Below are 16125 nucleotides of genomic sequence, written 5' to 3'. Positions count from 1 at the left end.
CCGGGAATCATTGACGGAAATTTGGGCATGCGAAAAAGAAAAAAAAAACAAAAAAACAAAAAAAAAAAACAAATCTGACTAAACCTATATGACCGCCGCTTCGCTGCGCGGCGGTCATAATAACAAATGTATACAATATATCTTCAACCTCAAGTATGCAGCTAATAAGGAAATAGAATTGTTATTTAGACAAGATGAACTTCTCCCCACTGGAATGTAGAAATGTAGATGCAAACACACCCAACAATTGACCATCTGTTGATGTGATTGTGGTTCATTGGCATACAGTATGTCATTTCTTTCTATTAAGGATTGGCATAGAGGCTGTAGGTACCCGATTAATGCTGCCTAATAATTCAGTGGAAATGCATGGATTCCAGTTGCTTCCAGTAGCAGCAACTGGAATCCATGCATTTCCACTGAATTATTTTTGGAATCTGATCCCTTATCATTAGGGTGGCCAGACGTCCTGCTTTAGGAAGGACAGTCCTGATTTTCAATGCCCTGTCCTGCATCCTGCGCAACATCAAGCAGGACGTGTATTTGTCCTGCTTTTTGAAACAGACTTGAAGAGCGGAGTTCTAGAGTCTTTGTTGGGACGCAGCACAACGTCCAATGCAGTAACATAGTCTAACAAATGATTGACTAAGAGTGGTGTCAGATAAATATCTGAGCAGATCTCATTGGTTAAAAACGTAAACAAGGCTCTATGTGCTGCTACGTCATATGTATTCTGGCTTCATTGACAGAAAGTTAGCCTACTGGTTTACAAATTTAAGTCAAAACAAATACATTGATCACATACTTACTGACAGTTGTTTATTTACTTATATTCAAGGAAAGAGCTTTGACTTTTGCACATTAATAAAATGTAAATGTATATTTTTTAATCGGCTCACAGGCTTTGATCATGATTAATACATATCATACTAAAGACATACTTCTACTTGATAAACTATTCGGTGGAAATTGGCATGGTTTTCCATCAGTCTGATATACACTGATCTAATGATACATCCCTGTTCAGCACAGACGTACAGACAGAGGTCACGGCATGTCTTCAAAGGGAGCGATACGAGCATTCTTCAAGCAAAGTACAGCCATCTTCAATGAAGTACAATATATGTGCTATATAGTCATTTAGATAAAATTGTCTGCTGAAGAATTTGCACTTATGTGATCAAGATAATAAATGTTTAAATAATAAATAATGCAAATACAATAGTTTGTTGTATTTGTCTGATTGCCTATTTGATTTTTCTTGCATTTCTATATCCCCAGTGAAAGCAGGCAGCAGGGGAAGAAATCTATTAGCCATATTATAACCCCTTATTATAATATTTTTTAAGATACTGTCGATGTAAAACTTGGAATAAAATTATATCCTGTATCACACTTTAACTGCAACATTGGCTTTTGAATATTCAACAATTTCAGACACTCCCCAGTGGTAAACAGACGATTTAGAAGACTGATTCAAATCAAACAGACAACAGGCCAGTATGGACGGTGTGTGTGTGTGTGTGTGTGTGTTTCTAGCAGGCTAGTATGGTTCTGCTCCTTTCCAGCAGAGGGTTGAGGGGAGAGAGGGGGTGCGGGCGGTCGAATCCCAGTAGCTGTCGTGTGGACGACTCCCAGTCGCGGCCGAACTCCAGCCGGCTGCACACGCACGGGTACTGCCTGTCTGCCCAGCGCACCCAGTCCACCGCCCGCTTCAGGGCCTCCCACTCGGAAGAGCTGCGGTCAAAACACAAAAATAACAAACATAGAAACACACAGTAAGAGTTTTTATTTCATTCTTTCTTTTGTTTCATTTGTGTTCTCTGTATATCACAAAACTCACATTTTTAATTCTCCTCTCACTCACTTTTTCTGCCATAATAGCTCTTTCTCTCCTTCCTTCTTTCTTTCTTACACACACACACACACACACACACACACACCTGTGTTGAGGAGGGTCTCTGAGGCGGAACAGAGACTGCAGCAGCTCTCCCTGGACCAGCTTCCTGACGCGCACCAGCTGCAGGACCAGCAGGGTGGACACCAGCCTCAGGATATCAGCCTGGGCCTTGGGGCCTGATAGACAACACACACACGCACACACACAGACAAAGGCGCGCGCGCGCACACACACACACACACACACACAAAAATAATTTAAAGAGTAGAAAAAAAAAACATATTGGTAGGTTGCTATTATAGTATCAGTCAAAATTTTAGCCTAAACTAAATATGATTGGAACTTTTCTGTGTAGTGTAGATGAGTGTATATGACAGAGATAATTTCTCACCCAGAGATGAGATGCCTTTTTCTTTCAGGAAAACGTTGGCAAAGAAGTTCAGATCCACACCCAGGAGCAATCCTACTTCCTCTGTGCATTCCCAGTAACCCTCCTGTTTACAAAATAAGCATACAAAACTTAACATACTGAAATGAAATTGAAGATGATAGAAATATAAAGCAGTGGCCAATTCATATTGGGTCATAGGTATACTGTCTGTTCTATGACTAGCAGAAGAAGTCTGAAGAGCAGGAATCTTACTGGTCTCTGAAGACATGCCAGCTGTCCCCATGATGCACTGGGTTTGATCTCAATATGTGATCTCACATCCTGTAAGCATGGGCCCTTCCTGTAATGGTGAACTCAACATTACTTCCACAGTAGACTCCCAAGAGTTCTCACATAGTTCATTACATGTGCTCTTGCAATCAAACCACGACACCACGGCCTCATAAAAACATTACAAACAATCCTGTCCTTGTGAAGTAGCTTCTATTCAACATCTCCGTCTCGTTACTTTAAAACTTGCATGTCAAATATGTTTTATTGTGCACAGGCAAAGACCTATGAAAATTAAAGAAAAATCGATGACAGCATACCTTCTCAGCGAGCAGCGTTTCTGGACTCTGCGATACCGCGATTCCTGTCGTGGACCAGGAGTAAAAGAGGAACCATGTTCTTGGGCTTCTACTGGTGGGAGCAGAGGGACAGACATCCCAGAGCATTTCTCCAAGACCATGTTAGAGGGATAGGCCAGACCTTTGGTTCTTCTGAGGGGGCTCCCCAGAGCAGCACTTCTGTGTCTCTGAGCCAGGACAGGCTGAACACCGCAAACAACAGGAGAAGGGAGCAGAGGAGAGGGAGCAAGGGGGTGGTCTGAGGGCAATGCTTGAGCCTTATAGACAGGAGAGGAGCCCTGGAGAATGTCAATATAGTCAGAATCATCACCATCGCCTGCAGTGACAGGTGGGGCAGAATAAGCAGCCCCATAGACAACAGGAGCAAGGAGCGGACAGCGTTTACGTAGGGGTAGAGGAGGTAAAGGAGCCGACATGACATCCGAGGCAGCAAGGGGGCGGTCTGAAACTGACTGGGTGAAGGAAACAGCACGGCCACCAAGCGGCAGTGAGGAGTTCAAGGCAGGAGCAGAGAGGTGCCTATAGGTTTGGGGACGAGGAGCCTCATAGCCCTTGCTAGCTCTTTTACTGGCACGATCAACGGGAGGAGGCAGAGTGGATCTCGTGACATCAACTGAGCGTGCCTCAGATGCTAAGCGACGGGAGGCAACACCTGAAGGGGCTGGGCTTGGAGTAGGAGCAGAGACAGGGGCAAGGTGCACTGTGTCTGGGGCCTGTGCACTGGGTCTCTGTACGCTAGAGTGTTCTCCTGAGGCAATAGAGTGTTCTCCTGAGGCAAGAGGGACAGCTTCCATTTCCCCTTCCCCCCTCTTCCCCCCTCTTTTTTTAGGGGTGTGAGAAGACATAGGGGTTGGGGCAAAGATTGGAGTCCCAGACACAGTGAAGCCAGCTGAGCCTTGAACAGCAATGGTGAAGGCCCCAGGAGGGGGTAGGAGAGGGGGAGGAGCAGGACCGGAGCTCATGCTTACAGCTCTATTAAGAGAGTGTCGAGAGGAAGAGAGACAGATGAGACCCTCTAAGACAGGAGGAGGAGGACGGGGGCAACTATCAATTTCGTTCAAGTTCTGGAAAAAAAAGAATGCAGATTTAAATTTCTAGAAGGACTGTTTTGTATACTGACTACTCAATGAACTGAAAAAATCATACGGAATATGGGCAGCAGATCATTTGTGCAACAGTTTACAGTATTAACCCCTGGATGCTAACTCTAAACACACTGATACAATTTACAGTATTAACCCCTGCATGCTAACTCTAAACACACTGATACAGTTTGACTTCAGGTAAAGTAGGCTACTTGTAAATTAGACTGAATTGATTTTAATTGAATGTCATAGATAATCTGAGTTTTAGGCTGATCTAGACATTCTGTAATCTAGACAAATTTGATCCTTGTAACCAATTATACTGGACACACTGGTGATTAACTTATTAAACACTTACTGCTTGTCACCTGAGGAACTGCCAAACTGAAATGCACACCTAAAAATCCTTTTTTTCTGTTTTGCTTTGATTTCGGAACATCTTCATGTCTAACAAATCAAATCCTTACTGGTCTATTCTTCACTTCAATATAGCCTATTTTTGTTCCAAGAGATGTCGTCATTTATCAGGAAAACAGCAAAAAAATAAATAAAATGCTGTGTTAACAACTTGATAAGTATAAATTGTTGTTATTGTTGTCACAAAAATGAAAATATGCTCTTGAGTAGACTGATGTTTGGATATTGCTAAATTAATAAACCGTCTATGATAACATCTGCTAACAAACAGTCTTCAGCAGCTTTGAAATTATTTCTGTTCTTCTGTTGTGAGTTTTCACTATCATACTGTACCTACATACCTACCATCAAATCAACATCAAGTTTAGACTCTAAAGAAATCAGTTCGTCCAGGTCCTCCTCAAACGTTTCAATTATCCCAGAAAAGGAGACTAATTCATCCGCAAATTCATCCATGTACTGAAAAACATGAAAGGAGATTTGAATCGCTGAAGAACGTTTTCTGTGCAAGTATACTGTCTATTCAATGAGCTGATTATAAAATTATAGGTAATGTTGGAAGGACACTGCTGCAGATCATTTTTTTGTTCACAAAGTTGACCCCTGTATGCTAACACTGAACAAAGAGGTAGGAAATTCATTTTAAATCTAACAAAGTGTTTTATCCTCTCTTTGACCTTTAAGGGTTCATCAGCTTAGAAAACATTTCTGTCCATGTTCACTCCAACTATACATACCAGAGCATCACCGTGAATCTTTTCAGCATTAAAAAGCCCAGAGCCCAGAATGGAATGAGACTCTTCCTCCACATTAGAAACAGAGCCCAAAAATGTCCTCCTGAATAGTCGTGGATCAAACTGCAACAAATTTAGGATATTGCTGAATTAACAAACTGCATAGCACCCACTAACAAACTGTCTTATCCTCTGTGCAGATCTGTATGTGTTCAGCAGCGATAAAAGAATTTTCACTGCCATACAGTACCTGCAAAGCAACTAGAACATCTTACTCTACAGAACTCAATGAGCCGTCATCGCACTGAAAAACAAAAAAGGAGATTTGAATTTCTGAAGCCCTTTTTTGTGCAATGTACTGTCAATTCAATTTGCTGAAAAAATATAGGCAATATTGGAAGGAGAGTGCTAAATTTAGCAAAGTATTTTATCCTCTCTTTGACCTTTATGTGTTCAGCAGCTTGGAAAACATTTCTGTCCATTCAGTCCCACTACACATACCGCAGGATCATCATAAATAGTCATATAGCATTATACCAAATAACTAAGATCCTCCTCTTCCTCCTTCAGTGTCGCCGCCTCTTCATCTTCCCAGCCCATATAGGGCAGCAGGTCCACGTCCTCTTCTGCAATCAGCTTGGGGATGTCTGTGAAGCCCTCATCAGGCTTCTGTGCATCCTGGTGGAGGATGAGGGAGGGAAACAAAAGACTTCACTTGGAGCCCACAGTTTTGAAACACGCCTACAGTATATGCTTTCATAACACACATTTTATTAGACTACATAGACTACTTACACTTTCAAACTATATTCATTGTGTTATACTATAACACTTTGTGTTAACATTGTGTTAAACTATATTCATTTTGTTATACTATTTTATTATGACCGCTGCTAGCATACTGTAGGTAGCAGTCATATAGGGATTGATTTAATGTGTTTTATTAAATCATAGTATATGATTTATTAAAACACAATGACAATCTAAGACTACACACACTTAATGTTTTGAATTCAAACTACAAACTACTTAATGTAATTCAAACTACATTTATTGTTGCAGTTGATATGAGAGAAACCCCTTGACCTTTGTCTGTGAGGTCAGGAGTGAACGTACCCTCTCCTCAATGGCCACAAAGCTGGTGAACTGGGAGAGGACGGAGAACTCTTTGCTGAGCTCCACGATAAAGGACTTCGTCTGTGCTTTCTTCCCCTATGAGATTTAGAACACAGCAGCTATCAGAGGAGCTGAAGAGCTCAACACAACACAACTCAACTTAACAACCACATGTGCACGCACACACACACACACACACACACACACCAGCTATCAGAGGAGCTGAAGAGCTCAACACAACACAACTCAACTTAACAACCACATGTGCACGCACACACACACACACACACACACCAGCTATCAGAGGAGCTGAAGAGCTCAACACAACACAACTCAACTTAACAACCACATGTGCACGCACACACACACACACGCACACACACACACACACCAGCTATCAGAGGAGCTGAAGAGCTCAACACAACACAACTCAACTTAACAACCACATGTGCACGCACACACACACACGCGCACACACACACACACACACACCAGCTATCAGAGGAGCTGAAGAGCTCAACACAACACAACTCAACTTAACAACCACATGTGCACGCGCACACAGACACACACACACACACACACCAGCTATCAGAGGAGCTGAAGAGCTCAACACAACACAACTCAACTTAACAACCACATGTGCACGCACACACACACACACACACACACACCAGCTATCAGAGGAGATGAAGAGCTCAACACAACACAACACAACACAACTTAACAACCACATGTGCACGCACACACACACACACACACACACACACCAGCTATCGGAGGAGCTGAAGAGCTCAAAACAACACAACACAACAACCACATGTGCACGCACACACACACACACACACACACCAGCTATCGGAGGAGCTGAAGAGCTCAAAACAACACAACACAACTTAACAACCACATGTGCACGCACACACACACACCAGCTATTGGAGGAGCTGAAGAGCTCAACACAACACAACTCAACAGCCACATGTACAACATTCACACACACACACACACACACACACACACACACACACACACAAGCGATCAGAGGAGCTGAAGAGCTCAACACAACACAACGCAACAACATGTACACAAAACCCATCACAACACAACTAGAAAATATATCCACACACACACACACACACACACACACACACACACACACACACACACAGAGAGAAACACTGACATACCTCATGTTCGGCTTCATCCAGGTGAAGAATACCATCCTCATAATCTCTAATGACTGCTCTTGCCGTGAGCTTGTGAAGAAACTAGGGATCACGCACAAACACACACACGCACACACACACACACACACACACACACACACACACAGAGGGGGGGGGGGGGGGGTTAATATAAACACTTAACATTTTATTTCAACAGTCGCATTACATTTGTAACAGATGTCTAATAGAGCAAGTCATGTGAACAGGGTTCTGTAGTGTGTTGTGTTCATGAGGTGTAGGTGTTCATACCGTGCCCTTAGTCTTCTGCAGTTCTGTGGTGGACACCATGGTCTTAATCTCCTGCCCACACAGCTCCCCATAGAGAGTGGCCTACAAACAAAACATTTACCAGATATTCATCAGATTTAGTCTTGTCATATAGACAGGCAAAACAATACAGAGCTTTCACTTGAGTAGAATCTGAAAAATAAACACAAATGGACAAACATAAACATATACTGACACGACCCGATTCTCTTGTACCGGTGTACTCTACCTGTGTGCAGTGGGGTACGAAGCCGTAGACCAAGGTGTGGCAGTTGCTGAAGAGGGCGTGGACCTGTGCAGGGGCCTGAACAGGAGGGGGCGCTGTTGGGCTGAACAGCTGCCACTTCACCGCCACCGAGCTGCAGCCTGGAGACGCCAAGCGCCTCACCTGTGACGCCACCTGCCAGGTGACACAATACTCCAGTTACACACTTGACATCAGACACATCTGTCTCTCAAATACATGTTTCTATTGGAGGTTAAAGGTGCTCTAAGCGATGCTGGGTAACGTCACTTCTGTTGACGCTCAAACAAAACAGAGAGCTAGCTCGCTACTTCCTCCCCCTCCCTCCCGTGCAATTGAAACTCTCCTAAACGCGCATCTCATCTGTGATTTGCTGGAACAGTTTGTTATATTGTTATGGGCTAGGTTTGCCCAGGTTGTTTTTGTTGCCGTTTTGGAGCCTGGGCCACGTTTTTTACAGTGTATTCAGGACACAGGTAGCTAGCGGATGGTGAGGTGATGTTTGCTGTAAGATACAAAAAATGTTTTAGCCTAAAAAACAAGTGGCATCGCTTACAGCAGCTTTAAGTCCCATTTAGCTTCCGTTTAGATCTGTATCCCTGTTCCTTCATTATGAATGTTTATGGGAGATTGAATTTGCGTTCGTCACTGGGGAGACAAACTACCTTCTCTGACCACGTGTGTCGGGTTTTTGTGTCAAAGAACTCATAGGCTCCACCACCTGCCTGGGCAAGGGCACGAAGCATGTGTCTGTTGGCCGTTTTACTGTGGAAACACACACACACATACTCGTCAAGTTCATTGAAGACATCCTCATTAAATCATGTTCATTGAAGACCTTGGTGGCTGGAGGCCCACCAGTGGGACAGGTACTAGAGACCTCACCTGAGGCCGCAGGTGAAGAGACGCGTATGTGCAGCGTTGTTGCGGACCAGCTGCAGGGTGAGGGTGGGGTTTTGCACGTGGCCGTCAGACAGCAGCACCAGGCTCCTGCTGCCCTGGGATGGAGGCAGCAGACTCAGGCTGCGCAGGGGCCGCCACAGCTCAGTGCTGCCCCCCACTGGTGGGGAGGTCTAATGATGAGAACAGCAGAAAACAAACGGATTCACTGAAACAGCAGAGGAATAGAGGACAGAGGACTGGGTGCTCACAAAGGTGTTGCTATGTTAAGTATCGGTATTGTGGCTAAGGTGGACCCTAATGTTAACTGTAACTGTGTAATGGTAACTGAACTTAGCTGAACTAATTTATTTATTCACCATGTCAGTACTCACCTTGATGAACTTCTTGGCTGGTTCATATGCATCCCCTAGAACTTTGGAGAACATGAAGGCATCCTTATGATCTATATATAAAAAAAATATGAGCCAAGGGCCAAAAATGTTAGATGTTTTTTTACTGTATGGAATCTCTCCTTATAAGTTACATATATGATGTAGAGAGCAGTGACCCCATCCGGCATCAAACCCAGATCTTTGGGATACTAAACCTATAGCTTGACCACAATGCCAAAAAGCCAGGCTCATTGGTATGGCAGTCAGAGCGCATGCTCAACACTCCGTCACACATGATATGATTCATACAAACCATCATTAAATGTGGCGTAATGCATCATCTGGGATGTATTCTGAATGGGTACAGAACTACAGAAATAGTAGTGGAGACCCCTTGTGGCTCATAGACTGTAACTATTCAGCGAGACTAAGATTTATTTTTGTTAAAAACAAAACATTTTGAAAATAAGTCACGTTTAAAGTCTTCCACATCTGCATAGCTGTGGCTTTCCTCCACAAACACTACCAGTGCCCACCTGTCCCAACACTACCAGTGCCCACCTGTCCCAACACTACCAGTGCCCACCTGTCCCAAACAGCACAATGTTGATCTTGAGTTTCTTGTCCAGTTTGCTCAGGAGGTGCAGGGCGATGTGCCGTGCGTTCAGCAGGGTCTCCCCCTGCATGGACTCAGAGCAGTCCAACAGGAGCAGCACCTCCTGCACCCCACGGCCACCAGGACCACCAGGAGCAGCGGGACCAGGGCTGGGCTCCTCTCCGGCCCCATGGAGGGCCCCGAAGTCAGGGTAGAACACCAGCATACAGGCCTGGGGAGAGAGGAGCGGTCTGGATGGGTGAGGTCTGCTGTATGAGGGCTTTTGTATGTGTGTGTGTGTGTGTGTGTGTGTGTGTGTGTGTGTGTGTGTGTGTGTGAGATCTGACCTGGCTGTCCTTGTCGGGGTGGTTCTCCACCCACATGCGGGGCATGTGCATCTCAGACAGAGTGATGTAAAGGTGGAACCCGTCAGAACCAAGCGTCTCCCCGGGCAACGTGCTAACCACCGCCTTACAGTCAGTCCTCTGAAGAACAGGAGAGAACACGGGTCAAAGGTCAAGGGTCACTCAACGGGTCAACTCTCACTCAATAATCTATTAGTCAACACAACACCTTCAACAGGTCAACTCTCACTCAATAATCTATTAGTCAACACAACACCTTCAACAGTCAAAACTATATACAGTCACTCAATAATCTATTAGTCAACACAACACCTTCAACAGTCAAAACTATATACAGTCACTCAATAATCTATTAGTCAACACAACACCTTCAACAGTCAAAACTATATACAGTCATTTAAAATATCAACTTATATTGTAGTAAACTGGATATATTTTACATAATTCTATGTAAAATATATCCTGCCTTGCCTTGATGAAACGTTTAGTTGAAATGTGTGTAGCCATGTACAGTAATCAGAAGCTTTATATTAATAAAAGCTTTATATTTTCATACAGGAGAGCCTTAGTTCTTCTGCTTTTTTTTTTCTTTGATTATTTGGAAGCCCACTTGATGAAACCAGAAAACCATACCCTTTTCATTTTCTTACATCAATACATCTTCATCGGTCAAGAAAACACATAAGACAAACAAATAAGACAAAACTCTTCAGGCTCATTCAGCAGTTTCAAACGGGACTACAGTATTTCAAACAATAAACCGTAAGCATTTACTCAACCAACACATGAGTAACAATGATCTCCTCTTTCCCTGCTAGACAGAGTGGGGCAGATATTACTCACTGTGCTGGTGGCACAGGAGGACTTACTGTTACATACCTTGGTCTGAATACGGTGTGTATCACAGCGCAGATTGATGATCTCATAAGGCATCTCAATGGACAGACTGAGAGAGAAGACCCTGTGAAGAGCCAATAAGAAAGAGGTGTACTTCAAATCATCAGTGATACATCATCATATATAATCAATCTAACATATAATCACATTAATAATTATAATTACTGTGTAATAACCAATCAGAGAATCAATAAAACAACTCCACTGATAAGTAGAGAACATGAAGTAGGTGAAGACCCTTACCCACTGAGTTCACCAACACACACCTTCTCCACTGTACCCTGCCAAACACACAAAGAGTAATTTAACAAAAAACTAATAAAACGCAAAAGTTTGCCACTGAATAGATCAAACTCTGACTGACAACTGTCAATCAAGCCTAGACTCTACCTGCGTCCTTTCATTAAGTGCAGCACTCTGTTGCCAGGGCGCCACGCTGCCAGGCAACTGGAAGAAGATGGAGTCGGCCTTCACCAGCAGCTCAGAGATGAAGGTGACCTTGATGAGGACGGTGGCACCAGGTGGAAGATTCCCCACACTGATGGTGAACACATCCTGATGGGGCGCACAGTTATGACATCATCAAAAATGGCAGATTACACTAACAGACATCCAATAATCTCCTCAATCCATAATCAGCTAAATGTAACAGCAATAGAGAACTCCCGTATGGTTCAACCTAGAGCCCTGTCGTTGGAGGTCTTCTTTTGTGTACTGTCTACTGTCGGTAGGAGCAAAAATAAAGAAGAATGGCTAGGCAGCTACCCTATCGGGGAAGAAGCTAACGTCGAAGTACCCCACTGAAGACCACTTTTTTGTGCCACTGAAGAGGCTCAATATATCATTACAAGTGCTGTGCAACATAAACAAGGTCTTATGGAGATACCACTATGCTGGTTTTACTCAGAAATTGTAAAGAAACAAGCTTGGATAATTTTGATCTAAAATACAGTTTGGGTAATACATCTTTGCTATCTCTGTATGCAGAGTAGAGTTTTGTAAAGTGTGTGTTGACGTACAGGAGCCTCCTGGTCCATGAGGTAAGCCCCGTGGCCCTTCTCTATGGCCTGCTTGTACTCCTTATGGGCCTGCTCCTTCTCCTTCACCTGAGAAACACAGCAGAACACAACTACAGTCAACCAGAGGACTGGGCACGCCACCAGAACAGCATGAAGAACAGATACATCAGAACAGCCAGAGGACTGGAGACGCCACCAGAACAGCATGAAGAACAGATACATCAGAACAGCCAGAGGACTGGAGACGCCACCAGAACAGCATGAAGAACAGCATGAAGAACAGATACATCAGAACAGCCAGAGGACTGGAGATGCCACCAGAACAGCATGAAGAACAGATACATCAGAACAGCCAGAGGACTGGAGACGCCACCAGAACAGCATGAAGAACAGATACATCAGAACAGCCAGAGGACTGGAGACGCCACCAGAACAGCATGAAGAACAGCATGAAGAACAGATACATCAGAACAGCCAGAGGACTGGAGATGCCACCAGAACAGCATGAAGAACAGATACATCAGAACAGCCAGAGGACTGGAGATGGGTGAATGGGGTCGGTGCCCTATGGCAGGGGGTAGATAGAGTGCAGGGAGGTTCTGTACCTCTCCGATCACGTGCTTCCCATTGATGAAGGCCTCAAAGCCACACACAGCGGCAGACTCCTCCAGGGGGAAAACATACTTGGCCTCGATGGGGGTGGTGTTCGGGTTGAAGTACGTCTGGAAGATGATGACCTGGAGACAGGAGATGGGAGACAATCAGAAGCAGTGAAGTAGGATAATAGCAGTCAGTAGAGAATTAAAAAGTGATCTCAGTGTTTGCTGTCATGATGTCTGAGGGCCAGAGATGAAAAAAGATGCATCTGCATCTAAACAGCAAAATGCGCTATGGGTGTAAAATATTATAGAAGTTGACAGTATTCTGAGGAAAATGTTCACACATAAATGCATATAGGAGACCAAACACACCAAATGAATTTGGTCTTTGACTAGAACTCACATATCTAGGTCAGTGTGGCCTGTTAGCCCTGTACCTGAGACAGCAGATCGACCAGCTTGCACTTCACATGGACGGCCTGCAGGGGGAGTGTCTGTCCAGCGCTGTCCAGGAGACCAGCAGTCACGCTGTCCAGGGGGTTCTTAACGTCCTCAAAACCTCCACTGTCCTCACTGCCCACTAAAAATACACGTGTAGAGTGCCTTAAGTACCTAATACGTTGTTATACATCATGACAGAACACTTTATCTTAGGTATGTTACTAAACTATTATTATATTGTAATAACTACACAGTTGTTATAACATATAATAACACATTCTAGAAACATTATTACATTACGCTGCATCAAACCTATATAACCTAATCCAAATGAAATAACAACAGACATAGGAAAGACTTGTTTATTTAAAAGTACATTTCTTGTAAATCTAGTTTATTTTCTACAGTATGTAAACCTTAAGGTCTCATATGTTGGGTGAGGGGGCAAGAAAGGCCATCAGTGGAGACTCACATGTGTCAGAAGTTCCTGCTGGAGGGATGTTTTCCACAGACGTGTCAACAGACGGCTGGAAGTCCTTGAGCTGGTCGTCTGGCAGTGTGTACTGGACCACATACTTCAGCCGAACCTGGTCAGGGCTGAACACCACATACTCATCGTCCTGCAGGGAAAACACAGGAGCCATCAACAGCCTGGCAGTGACAGATATGATACCATGACAACCACACTATGATGAGAACAGTTACAGTAAGACACATGCTCATGAAATGTATTGTAAACTGCTGTTACAAAATAAGTGTTTTAGTAAGTACATTGCATAACTCCCCTGTACATTACTTCTGTGGAAAGACATTAAACATTCTACAATGTGTTATTCTTTGACTGACTCCCCCATAAGCATGAGTACCTCAAACTCTGAGTGTTGTCTGGGGGTGCTGCGGACCCCATGGACGCTGTCGTAGCCCTCAGGAGCGCTGGTCAGGGTGGTGTCCTTCTTCCGGAACTCTCTACAGTATCCCAGCGCCACCTCACACACCAGCAGCAGGCGTGAGCCGTCCGTGACACCGGGCCTGGAGTACTTCACACTGGTGCTGAACCACAAGAGGAGAGAAGGAACCGTAAGGCTGAGAGGGTCTACATGTTTACATACGGAGTACTACACACTGGTGCTGACCCACAAGGGGGAGAGAGGAGAGAAGGAACAGTTAGTGTGAGATACATACGGAGTTCTTCACACTGGGGCTCATTGGCAGATAAGAAGCAGGAAAGAAGAAAACGTAACTTGCGTATTTAATGCCCCAATGCCAAGGGCAACTGACCTGAAGGAGTCGCTGAAGTAGATGCCTCCTCCCAGGTGCCCCACATCTGTGCGCTGGACTCCATGATGCTCCACTCCAACACGGGGCAGCAGGAGACCCCTGCAGAGACAGGGCAGATACCGCATGGATAACACTCTCATTAGGAACACTAGCATGGACAACACTCTCATTAGGAACACTAGCATGGATAACACTCTCATTAGGAACACTAGCATGGATAACACTCTCATTAGGAACACTAGCATGGACAACACTCTCATTAGGAACACTAGCATGGATAACACTCTCATTAGGAACACTAGCATGGATAACACTCTCATTAGGAACACTAGCATGGATAACACTCACATCAGTAACACTAGTAACACTAGCATGGACAACACTCACACTAGTAACACTAGCATGGACAACACTCACACTAGTAACACTAGCATGGACATCACTCACATTAGGAACACAAGCAACACTAGCATGGACAACACTCACATTAGGAACACAAGCAACACTAGCATGGACATCACTCACATTAGGAACACAAGCAACACTAGCATGGACAACACTCACATCAGTAACACTAGTAACACTAGCATAGACAACACTCACATCAGTAACACTAGCAACACAAGCATGGGCAACACTCACATTAGGAACACTAGTGACACTAGAACACTTGTTATACTAGCTGGGAGGGCGTAGTCGCATAGTCACATCTATATAGCTATTGTTATTACAGCATGGACAACACTCAAATTAGGAACACTAGTAACACTAGTTATACGGGCATAGGCATACCTGAATAGCTATTATTATTTTTTAGTTATAATAATTTTTGTATAATTCTTAAATTACAGGTAGATTTTATTCTGTCTATACTAGTATTTTTTAAGGTATGCAGTAAGTTTGTAATGTAGTGTGTGTAGTACGTGCATTGGAGATTTCTAACCGAGAGAGGATTCCAACAAAGCTGGCAGGACTGGTGGAGTGGAGGAGGGGCTTAATGTTCCCAAGCTCCTCCCTAAACATCTGAAGCTCTGCCCCACGGCGCACATGGAACACATGGTGAATCTTAATCTCCCTGCAAGAGAAACACAGGGAGTCAGAGACACACACGCACGCACGCACGCACATACACACAAACACAAACACACGCACACACACACACACACCCACCCCTGCTTGTCGTGGTGCTGCAGCAGTTGAGTGGCGATCTGGTAGTCAGGGCTCTGAGGGGGGAGGCTCTCGATGCTGCAGCCCAGGGCTCTGTACTTCCCCACACTGGAGGGACTGGAGCTCCTCATCACCGCCTCATTCACAGACAGCGTGTCTCTCAGCACCTGCACACAGTGAGGGTATCAGGAAGTGTGTGTGTGTGTGTGTGTGTGTGTGTGTGTACCTGACACAGGTCCAGTGCCTGAGAGGTGAGCTTGGCAGTAGGGAGGGTATGGGGCAGTGTGTGTGTGTGTGTGTGTGTGTGTGTGTGTGTGTGTACCTGACACAGGTCCAGTGCCTGAGAGGTGAGCTTGGCAGTAGGGAGGGTATGGGGCAGTGTGTGTGTGTGTGTGTGTGTGTGTGTGTGTGTGTGTACCTGACACAGGTCCAGTGCCTGAGAGGTGAGCTTGGCAGTAGGGAGGGTATGGGGCAGTGTGTG

The 16125-nt window shown here is 44.6% G+C and overlaps 1 protein-coding gene across 4 annotated transcripts in view; it reads right to left on the bottom strand.

The window, feature by feature from the left end:
• Positions 1–793: 793 nt before the first annotated feature.
• The window catches only part of LOC121694913 (protein mono-ADP-ribosyltransferase PARP4-like), a 21078-nt gene continuing 5746 nt past the window's right edge, over positions 794–16125 (bottom strand). Inside the window, exons 1-29 of one of the 4 annotated variants that reach the window (XM_042075332.1) lie at positions 15871–16115; positions 15648–15811; positions 15421–15552; positions 14478–14576; positions 14066–14249; positions 13672–13819; positions 13196–13338; positions 12765–12896; positions 12160–12246; positions 11531–11695; positions 11384–11421; positions 11123–11204; positions 10226–10363; positions 9870–10110; positions 9284–9354; positions 8895–9082; positions 8675–8774; positions 7995–8165; positions 7748–7828; positions 7460–7540; positions 6273–6368; positions 5694–5834; positions 5160–5279; positions 4768–4881; positions 2882–3984; positions 2544–2631; positions 2292–2394; positions 1944–2076; positions 794–1737 (exon numbers count right to left, since the gene is read on the bottom strand). In XM_042075332.1, the coding sequence (XP_041931266.1) occupies positions 1536–1737; positions 1944–2076; positions 2292–2394; positions 2544–2631; positions 2882–3984; positions 4768–4881; positions 5160–5279; positions 5694–5834; positions 6273–6368; positions 7460–7540; positions 7748–7828; positions 7995–8165; positions 8675–8774; positions 8895–9082; positions 9284–9354; positions 9870–10110; positions 10226–10363; positions 11123–11204; positions 11384–11421; positions 11531–11695; positions 12160–12246; positions 12765–12896; positions 13196–13338; positions 13672–13819; positions 14066–14249; positions 14478–14576; positions 15421–15552; positions 15648–15775 (4509 nt within the window). In that variant the 5' untranslated portion in view covers positions 15776–15811; positions 15871–16115 and the 3' untranslated portion in view covers positions 794–1535. Of the gene's footprint in view, positions 1738–1943; positions 2077–2291; positions 2395–2543; positions 2632–2881; positions 3985–4767; positions 4882–5159; positions 5280–5693; positions 5835–6272; positions 6369–7459; positions 7541–7747; positions 7829–7994; positions 8166–8674; positions 8775–8894; positions 9083–9283; positions 9355–9869; positions 10111–10225; positions 10364–11122; positions 11205–11383; positions 11422–11530; positions 11696–12159; positions 12247–12764; positions 12897–13195; positions 13339–13671; positions 13820–14065; positions 14250–14477; positions 14577–15420; positions 15553–15647; positions 15812–15870; positions 16116–16125 lie in introns of those variants that run through there. The other 3 variants (XM_042075326.1, XM_042075313.1, XM_042075319.1) reach the window with 3 other exon arrangements.

This window comes from Alosa sapidissima, chromosome 2, assembly GCF_018492685.1.
Source record: "Alosa sapidissima isolate fAloSap1 chromosome 2, fAloSap1.pri, whole genome shotgun sequence".
In the NCBI taxonomy this organism is placed as follows: domain Eukaryota; kingdom Metazoa; phylum Chordata; class Actinopteri; order Clupeiformes; family Clupeidae; genus Alosa; species Alosa sapidissima.
Note: the sequence above shows the minus strand (reverse complement) of the source record. Positions and strands in the feature narration are given on the sequence as shown.